The sequence below is a fragment of the Leiobunum rupestre genome, chromosome 5, assembly GCF_980474605.1.
Source record: "Leiobunum rupestre chromosome 5, qqLeiRupe1.1.hap1, whole genome shotgun sequence".
NCBI classification, from domain to species: Eukaryota; Metazoa; Arthropoda; class Arachnida; order Opiliones; family Sclerosomatidae; genus Leiobunum; species Leiobunum rupestre.
In genome coordinates this window covers 65,678,279-65,688,846 of record NC_143388.1, presented here as the reverse complement: position 1 = coordinate 65,688,846, position 10,568 = coordinate 65,678,279, and the positions used below count along the sequence as shown (strand labels likewise).

At 33.6% G+C, this 10,568-nt stretch overlaps 1 protein-coding gene across 1 annotated transcript; it reads left to right on the top strand.

The window, feature by feature from the left end:
• The first annotated feature begins 5,914 nt into the window (after window positions 1-5,914).
• On the top strand, window positions 5,915-10,568 carry ubl (Ubiquitin-like protein 5). Its single transcript, XM_090175012.1, has 4 exons — window positions 5,915-6,229; window positions 7,332-7,415; window positions 8,621-8,658; window positions 10,423-10,568. The coding sequence occupies exons 1-4, from the start codon at window positions 6,174-6,176 to the stop codon at window positions 10,464-10,466; spliced, it is 222 nt and encodes a 73-aa protein (XP_090031138.1). The 5' UTR covers window positions 5,915-6,173; the 3' UTR covers window positions 10,467-10,568.

The following is a 10,568-nucleotide window of genomic DNA, read 5'->3' as shown; positions in this document are numbered from 1 at the left end:
ATTTTACATACGAGCTATCGTTGTGTCGTATACTCGTATTCGCGGTTTTAACGTTGTACCCGAAACGCGTCTTACAATTTTGCGCCTTCGTTGACTTAAAACGCATCCGCCGCTTTTAATTTAACCGCGTTTAAAATTTACCACCCAGCTAACTCTTGTTATTTTTGCAATAAATCGCTTGAAAATGAAGCTATTGCGAGACAAAATGATGGGAAAGTCAGAGTAATGCGTCACTTCAATTTAAGTTCATATTGACTGCCGTAAGGAATAAATCCAAATTCAATGCTTTGAAAGAAAACACGACACCGATGAGACTGTTCGACATGTAGAACGCGATCGAATCAACCTACCAAATTATATAAGAAATATTCAACATACAAATTTTCCCGTTTATATGAACTTAAATGTAATATAAAATCGTCTTGAAAAATCGTTTATTGCTTTATAACATCCAAAAATAATATTTTTAATGCGCCATGTAGATAATCGAACATCTGCTCCACTAGGTAAAGTTTGCGTTGTCAACGCGCGTATTAGAAAGCAAAATGAGATTTTAGAAAGTAGGTTGTAATTCGGAACGATATTAGGCCAAAACTATTCGTTCGCTTTGGGACGAAAAGAGTACACCTTTTACCCTAAACTACCAACTTCTTCCATACAATAACAGCCAAACTGTATTTTGAATTTGCTCGCTATTTCCTAAAAAAATAAGGCGGTGAATCTTTCCCAGTCTTAAGCCTCGGTTTAATCTACTGCGTATTTTGAAACGGAAAAACACGATTACTATCGTTGAATCTTGGATTAATAATATGATATTTTTAATACGAAACAAATAACGCAATACGTGGAATTTTTGGCATTAAATAAGCTTAGAACGTATTTCGTTATTTGTTTCTTATTACAAGGAGCGTTCGCCATCATTTAACCAAGATGAATTGCACACTTTATATAAGAAGAAAATAACGTTTTCATTTTGATAAACTGACCTATTTTTAAGATAGTAATCGGGTTTTTCCGTTTCAAAATATGCAGTAGATTAAACCGAGCCTTAAGACTGGGAAAGATTCACCGCCTTAAAATTTTCGTCTACTTTAAAGAATAATTCTGAACGAACCAATGGATGAAAAGTTATGAAACTAGCTTTTAAATAAACCTTGAAACTTAATAATAATAATAATAATAATAATAATCAGCTAGGCTAATACCCAAGGCACCACCTTAGGCCTAATTCATCAAGCGACTTTTAAAGCCGGGTTACAAGTTATATTTTTAATTCACCAATTACCAAATTCGCGAAAAGTATTAATATCGTTCCGAATTACAACCTACTTTCTAAAATCTCATTTTGCTTTCTAATACGCGCGTTGACAACACAAACTTTACCTAGACGAGCAGATGTTCGGTTATCTATATGGTGCGGGAAAAATATTATTTTTGGATGTTATAAAGCGATAAACGATTTTTCAAGACGATTTTATATTACATTTAAGTTCATATAAACGGGAAAATTTGTCAGTGGAATATTTCTTATATCATTTGGTAGGTTAATTAACGTTTAATTAACGCCAACTTTACATTAATTTCAATGGGGCGGGGGAAAACTTTTAGCCAAGTTACGCGCGAGCGCGCCTCTAGAGGATCGCAGATGGCGTTACTGTCGTTTTAGCCAAGAATCTAATCGGATTATCGGTGCCTTGTCAGCCATTCGATTAAGCATTCTAGTTTGTGATCCGATTTCTATGAGTAAGACCGGACTAGCTTCCAAAAAAAAAGAACTGGAGAGGCTGAAACTACTATGATATGTATGTCATAAAAATAAAAGTTATTACCTTAATTTCTTTAAATGTTCGTTCAATATTTGGATTATTTATATTGTCGCTAGCTCGCTCCGCTCAGGTTTTTGTCAAAAATACCCGTTGGGGTTTTGTGACGCCCTAGTAAAAATAGAAAGCATTTTTGAATTGAAACTTGTGTGACATGTAAAAATCTACTAAATTGGCACTTATCGAATTAAAAATAAATTTTAAAAAATATTTAAAAAAGCGAAATTTTACCATTTTGTGTGTGGTAAGCACTTCAACGAAAGTGATTATAGCACAGGCAATGGGAAAACCAGAAAAATACTCGAGGAAAACACAATTCCTTCGTGTTTCTTGGGGGAAACAACAAATCTAAGATTGAATGAAACTTATACAAAAGTATGCAGTTATGGGTGTTGATAAGTAATATCGGTATATAGAAAATACGCCTCTTTATAGCAGACCTGTACCAAACATGACGAGAAAAATACTTCAAACACCATACAAGTCATATCAACAGTCTTTGTAACGCATCGGATATATTATACCAGCCAACAACATATCTTCATTAGCAGAACAAGTATCAGACTATGAACGCCCAGAGGTAACTAGTTGCTCTAATAATTAATATGCAATTAATTATCACTCTTTCCTTAGAGATTTTAATATATTGTCATTAACGCTACTCTACATTTGTAGACTGCAGTTGCGTAGCTAGGGGGGGCGGGGGCAGGGCTGCGTTTCCGCCTAGGGCCCGCACATCACGAAGTGTTCCGGTTTGAAAGTTGCGAAGGGAAGGTTTCCTACTTTCCTTGTACAATTTAATTTTGGAAATAAAACACAATTTTATTTTTTTATAACTAGTTTTATTTTTAATTTTATGGTAGGCTTACTTGTTCTTATATGTTTATGGCATTATGAGAAATCGATTTTTCTTTATTTTTACCCGTTTATGCGGTAGGATAGATTTTATTTGACACTTATAAAAAAAAGATCAATGATACTTTTAGTAATAATAAAAACAACTTCTCCCTTTAAGAGGGACTTAAAGTGTTGGTTGCACGAAATTTTAGCTATGGCTAATTAATGATTCATTAGAAAGAGCAAACATTTTATAGCTACTACAGAAAATTTCATCAAAATCGGTTAAGTGGTCTTTGAATTATTATAAAAAGAAGTCGAAATGGTGGAAATCGAGTTTTTCGGCGAATTTCCAGACTTCTAAAATTCTTCTCGGCACCCATGACGTCAGAAAATGCGAAGCGTATCATTGGCTAATTGTCTGTAATACATTTCTTTACATCTGGGATTAAAAGCAGGTTGATTTAACACCAAGGAAAAAGTCCTACGCAGTAGTAATTGAAATAGATTTGCACAAGCCTACGTAGTAGAAAAACGATATGAAACCGAAGGCTGCTTGTAAATTCATCGTAAAACGTCGGGTCGCGCGCGCTTAATTTTTTTTATTTCGATAATAAGCCTAATATTATGATTAAAAACCTCTGGTTTGAAAACTTCTACAAGTAAACAGAATCCCTCCACTTCAGTTCCTTCTATTTTAGGAATAAAACTACAGCTTTGATTTGCCCCAAATTGCTCGTGCTATACGGAGGAAAGAAATTCGCCGAAAATTTCAGGATTTTGGGGAGTGAAAAAGTCAGGCCCGTACTCGGGGGGGCGCCAGGGGATGCTCAGCGCCCCCAAATGAGTACTTGAGCATCCCCAATCGGACCGACCCAAAAAAAAATCGATTGCTCAATTACCGAAAGATATGATCTAAAATATTTGTATATTAATCAAAAAGGAAAATTACTTTTACTAGAGAGCTAGTATCAGTAGATATTTGAAACCATTTTACTAAAGTTTTTGAAAATTGCTTTCGCGCGTCTCACTGCACCAGAATAACTTTTCAATTGTAGAAATATTGAACCAGCTCATCAAAAATGTTTTGACGGATATTTTAGGGCTACAACCGGATTAGTATATTTACTAATTTCATAGGTGGGGAGATAAAAATTACTCAAGGTATTGGCACCCCCAAAAAGAATTTGAGCGCCCCTGAGTTTTGGCGGCTGTGTACGGGCCTGGAAAAAGTTCAGTTTCGGACTTAGGCTTGGAAATTTGTTTCGACAATGACATTTTTGGAAAGAGAACGTCCTGGGCTTCAAAACAAGCCCGCATTCATTTGTTTTTATTACTATCGATTTTTCGTGCAACCAACACTTTAAGGCTAATATAAACTGGGTCTTGACCCAAATTGTTTAAAATTCACGTAAAATGTAAAGTTTATATTTGGTTGAATTCCACGGGTTCTGCTTTATGGATTTCCTTAAAATAGATTTAAAATTGAAGCTAATTAAACACACGATACAATGATCTTTAAAAGATCAAGAAATAAAGTATCATAATTTAAATATAAGTTGACAAACTTTAATTGAAATTAACAGCATTTTAAGTTTTATGCACAATGTATTATTCTGAGAATCTTGAAACTTTAATTATTTACGTTTGACAACGTTGTCTATCCATTGTTTTTCTTATTTTTTCATATCTTAATTAGTTTCAAAGATATTAATTATATGGTTAATTTAAATAAATTTTTGACACTCTTAATTAATACATTGAAACGTTCAATAGCTTTTTTTGAGATCATTACATAGTGATTTCGCCATGTAGTTTTCCCATAAAACTTAAAATAGGGTAGATGGTATAATTTCGGTCGTTTATAAATTTGAATAGTTCATCAACACTAAAATAGATGGCGCTGTGTGATTTAATTAATAATGAAATTTAAAAAAATATATATATAATTGATTTTTCCTGTGACGCCATCGAACGTCTAAGGGTCGTTTCCTTCTTCTATGCGCTCGTGCTTCAAAAACATACGACAAAATTATAAAATTTTGGGAATACACTCTTTTTCGCGGGCTTTTCGACCCCCCTCTTTTTGGCCATTACCTGGATCCACCGGTGGAGTCTAGGCTTGGGTCCTTGGTCCCAGGATATGGAGAATGGGGGTTATGGGGGGTTAACTTAACATGAACGCGCCCAGCAAAATTCCCAAAAAAAAAGAGTCTATAGCCTATAGGATGAGGCGCCTCTCTACATGTAAACTATACACTCTCTGGGGTTACTGTCGTTTTAGCCAAGAATCTAATCGGTGGGCTGCCAGCCATTCGATTAAGCGCATAGAAATCTCATAGGTAACTAGAATGCTGCCGCCTACGGCCGATCTTGACGCCTGTTCATTTTGAACCTTCAGCCAATGAGAGGCCGTAGAGTGGTTCCGCCAAGGAGGATAATAATCCTTCTTGATTCTGCTACTATAGTGGGAGATGGGTGACGTCATTCTCTCTGGTGACATTAAATAATAATAATCAGCTAGGCTAATACCCAAGGCACCACCTTAGGCCTAAGTCATCAAGCGACTTTTGAAGCCATTAATACAGGTGGCCGGGTTACAATGCGTAGGAGGGTGGTGGCAAGCCCTGCATGCCACGAGATCGAGCCAACAGCTCCCTACACTAACTATTACCGTTAACCTCGACAAGTTTTTTATGGAAGGGGAAACCGAAGAGCTCGGGGGAAAACCCCTTAAACCAGTGGGGAGAAAACTTGCAAACTCAACGCAGAAGGAGTTGTTCCGAGTTTTCACCCAGTGCCACAAGCTGGGATCGAACCCGGCTCCTCTTGCTGCGAGGCGAAAGTGCTAACCACTCCGCCACCCCACTTAGCTAACCACTCCGCCACCCCACTCTTTGAGCTCTGATTGGCTGAGATCTGGCTATCGTCTGCCACGGCGTTTGGTCCATTTGCCAGTAACACGGCAGCATTCTAGTTACCTATGAGATTTCTATGATTAAGCGTTCTAGTTTGTTATCCGATTTCTATGGACTTTGGCGGCCGGATCACTTTTTTTTTTAAATAAAATGGGATTGATGAATAATGAATTTATGATACACCATATTCGCCATTATTTATGAATATATACGTAAATTTTTCACTTGTCAAATTGACTAGTGACCCTGCGGATTTCGATTAATTTTAGTAGTTAGAGAATTTATTTTAGTTGTCAAATGCCGTGACTAGTGCCTTATGTCCAACCCTGGAAACAATGGCAACTCTTTTGCATCGCCTGCTACTTGTCCTGCTAATTGTTCTAGAAGGTTCGGAAGTTTAAGCCTTTTATTCACCCAGAGAATGCTGTACTACGTAACTATGTTGAGCGTTTGATATTTGAATATGAGAATTTAACTTTACGAACGTAAGAAGTAGTTCCATGCTTAATTTATTGTATTAAAATTTTAACTATCGTGGTACAACATTGGAGTATTTGCTATTAGTTGAAATAGGATTTCAAATAAACGGTCAGTTATGATTGAAGTAACTTGCAATGACCGTCTTGGTAAAAAGGTTAGAGTGAAGTGCAAGTATCCTTTGCCATTTTATATGGTAGTTATTAATGTTTAAATTGGTAATATTATATTTTCTGGTTTAGTATAATATTAATTAACAATAATATAACTGGTCTCTTAGAACAATGTTTCAAAATACAAAGTTCTTAAGCATTAAGTGACAAGTATTTTCTGTTGGCTCACATGGCATGAAGGGCTTTCCACCACTATCCTATGCATTGTAACCTTGCCCCCTGAATTTAAGACAATAAAATTCGCTAGATGGCTTGGGCCGAGGGTGGTGCCTTTGGTATTAGCCGAGGGGTAAGACACTCGGATGACTTGTACACCGAGTTTGAGTACTTAGTACTGTTAAAGGCACGTATTTTAAAGAGTTCACGAACTCTTATTAACACAGTCAGAGGTACGACAGTGTACACCGAGTTCGCGGAGTGACCTGCCCCTCAGTATTAGCCTAGCTGATAATTTAATTTAGTTAATTAAAATTTCTTAGGGTAATCTTAAATTTGAAACGTTTAATTTTAACAACTACTAGGATTTGTCAGTTCTTAGCAACGTTATGAAGAATTTCCATTTGAAAAATAAGATAATGATTTTTACTTATGGTGTTCCTAATAAGGTGTGAAAACGTTTTAACCAACATTTTTACAGTATTTAACAAATTACAATAATTGTTTTTGGTTTGCACAATTGCTTAAGAAGTTATCCTTAAAATTAAAGAAAACTGCTTACCATAGAAATATCTCGCCAAACTGATCCTTTAGCACATTTTCTAATATTAATTAATGACAACTTTTTTAATCAAATTAACATTTCTTCGTAAACTACTATAGTCAGTTTATCAATAATATAAATATGAGCTCAAAACTCAATTATGCGTAATTACTGGTATAGGAACTGTTATGTAAAGTAATAATAATAATACATTTATGCAAAATTTGTAATTCGTGAAGAATTATAAAACAGAATCATTCTGATGGCTTACAAGAGGAAAAAATATTTCAGTGTAATCTATAGTTTTTCCTCAGATCTTATGGAAACTCTTTACGTAACAGTTGAAAAATTGTCTATTGATATTATGCTCCCAATGTTTATATCCTTAACATTATCGCAATAGCTCAGATGATACGATTGGAGACCTCAAGAAACTAATTGCCGCCCAAACTGGAACCAGATGGGATAAAATTGTATTAAAAAAATGGTAAAATTACATTTTTGATTCTTAGTACTTCTGGATTTTACTATTAATATATTTAAAGTAGCTATATAAATTAAATTTCATTATATCTTTTTTCGTTTAAATATAACAGAGATAAAATTATAAAATCCCTTTTATAGTTTAAATATAATGGAGATAAAATTATAAATCAATTTTATAGTTTAAATATAACGGGAGTTAAATTGTAAGTCTCTTATAGTTTAAATATAACAAATATAAAATTATAAATCCCTTTTATAACTTAAATATAACTAAATTCCTTTTATAGTTTAAATATAACAGAAATAAATTTATAAATCCTTTTTATAGTTTAAATATAACGGAAATAAAATTATAAATCCCTTTTATAGTTTAAATATAACGGAAATAAAATTATAAATCCCTTTTATAGTTTAAATATAATGGAAATAAAATGATATGAGACAATCTAAAATTTTTGAGAACACAACACCCTTTAAGAAGTCAATATATTTTAAGTATGTTTCTATGAAGGGAATATCACCTGTCGAATTTGGTGACGAAGCACCATTTTTTTTTAAACCCATGGCACTGAAGCTTAGGTTTAGGGAAGATTATAGGGTCTGGAAATTTGTAAAACATACAATTAAATTATACAAAAAGTAAATTTTGTAGTAGTGTAATACATGAGGCAAAGCTAGCTTTAAATTGAATTTAAAGAAGCACGTATATTTTTAATAAATTAAACACTTTTCCAAACTTGATATATACTTGGCCAATGTTATTAAAATTATCGACAATTATTATATGAAACATTACTTAAGCACATTGATTCAGTTAATATATTTATTGCTGGGTACATTCTAACAAAATTTGTCTTTTGTTCATCTGTAGAAAACTCCTATATACCCTTATGTTATGTTTCATCTCAAAATATGTATAAGTGTATAACTGGCTGGAATAAGGAAATTATTTATCCCAAATTCCTCTAAATTCCCATTTAAGGGAGAGTGTAAACTAAATCTAGAAATCGTCTGCTAACATGTTATACAACTTGTTAATTAATGGAACTAGCAACAACCTAGCTTCTGTTAACTCAGGTGAGAATAATGTTAAACTCATTGATCCACCATAAATATGGAAGTTAACACTCCCTTTAAGTACACTAGCTTTGGTCTCATGAAGAATTGTATCTACCACTAATTGTTCGTACTTTCTTTTCTCTTTAGGTATACCATTTTCAAGGACCATATTAAACTAGAAGATTGTATCCTTTGTCAAATTTGCCCATGACCCGTGCTGGAATATAGTGTAGTTGTCCAATAAAAATTAAACTATTCTATCAACAATAATATGGATGGGAAATCAAGTTTAAAATTACCGAAAACATAACATTCAGGGTTTACTCTTAAAATAATTTCAAGCGTTATACTACTTACAAATAATTAAATTATAATATTTGACAATTGAAAATAGTTCATAAAATGTTAGATGTTGTTAGATGTTATCAGAGGTGTATAAGATCCTTAAAAATCTAAAATTAAGTATGTACCTTCTCAGGCCTGAATTAAAAGAAACCACCTATGGACTGCATTGCAAAGGATGATAAAACTAGCGAATAAGTAGATTTGTTCATTCTGAAAAGGGATAATAAATTAACTTGAAATAATAAAGCTAAACCCTAAACAAATTTGAAAGAAATTTAGAAACTTACAAATAGCTCGTACCGATAGGTCTTCGAGCAAACAAAAAGACGCGAAACTCTGACCAAATAGATCTTCGAGTGATAAACTAAATTAAATTAAAAAAATATATTCTGAAATTCCAATGGTAGACCTGTTCTGTCCTATTTGGGACTCGTCAGTACCATGTGGGAAATCTGGCTTGCGACTATAACACCGAGAAGAGAAACTAAGCCTAAACATAAATTTGGCTTTCCGTTGCTATGCAACTTATTTTGAAATTTTTAATGTTTAGGCTTAGTTTCTCTATTCGGTGTTATAGTAACAACCCAGATTTTTGCGTCTTTTTGTTTGCTCGAACACCTATCAGTACGAGCTATTTGTAAGTTTTTAAATTTCTTCAAGTTTGTTTAGGGCTTAGCTTTATTATCCCTTTTCAGAATGAACTAATCTACTTATTTGCTAAATTTCTCAGGCTTGAGGCAATTTTCCACTATAGACTCTTAAACACGCCTCCCCAATCGACCGCCATTACCTTAGGCTACTGGGAGGGTGATGAAAAAACCTGGTTTTGGGGGGATACAATTTCTGCTCTTCCTTTAGCCTGCACGATAATGGTGGCGCCCAGTAAACGTTTCTTAAAAAAATTGTTTACTGCAACCATTTATGTAATGTGTAAAAATTACACTTATTTACAAACCATGAGATCTTTGAAAAAATTTCCCCTGTGCTACTGCCAAAATCATTTTTAAATATAAGATGGAACTTTGAAAGATAGATCAAGGGAATGTAATTAACAGTTAGGAAAATATAATTATTATGGTATTATGTATTTAAATACTTCCTCCAAATTGTATTTAGCATTTTCAAGCATGCATTTAGGTTCCAAGAATAGGAAAGGCAAAGATTCTAAATCCAACCTCACATACGTTGTAGTGAAAGTTGGTCTACTTTTGATTTGTTGTGACACTTACACACAGATTTTTGTCATCGATGTTGACGTTTTGTGATTAGAAAGCTGACCAATTTGCATGCCAAGGTATGCAAGGGTGGTATCTGATTACATTCTTGGTAATTTTACTACTACTAAGAATAGGTATATTACCGAATACTATTTAACCTTCAATTTGGGAAAAGTTGAGGAAGGTATAAAGAATTAGATATTAGAAATTATTGGAAGCCTGATAAACATTTATAGAGTTTAATAGTATTTAAATCCACTATTGGTTGCTGGTGTTAAATAGGTTTTTGGTTCAATTGTAAATTCTTTTAAATCAATCTTTAGATTAAGTTCTAATTTATCCCAAGAAACCTAGTTCAGTTGGTTTTTTCTTTAACAAAACCATTAGATGAGATCCATGATGGGATGAATCTTGAACTCTACTATCAATAACCATTGCAACATTTTGTAATTTGTCATGTTTCCTGTATCATCAGCTGTTTTGTTTTATAATACATAAGATGATTTTCAATTAAAAAGTTATTTTTACCTTCG

What these genes read in the sequence shown, in the direction of transcription:
- ubl (XM_090175012.1), top strand. Translation starts at nt 6,174, where the DNA reads ATGATTGAAGTAACTTGCAATGACCGTCTTGGTAAAAAGGTTAGAGTG. An exon ending in AAGGTTAGAGTGAAGTGCAA is followed by an intron (nt 6,230 to 7,331) that starts GTATCCTTTGCC and finishes TTATCGCAATAG; the next exon opens with CTCAGATGATACGATTGGAG. An exon ending in CCATATTAAACTAGAAGATT is followed by an intron (nt 8,659 to 10,422) that starts GTATCCTTTGTC and finishes CAAAACCATTAG; the next exon opens with ATGAGATCCATGATGGGATG.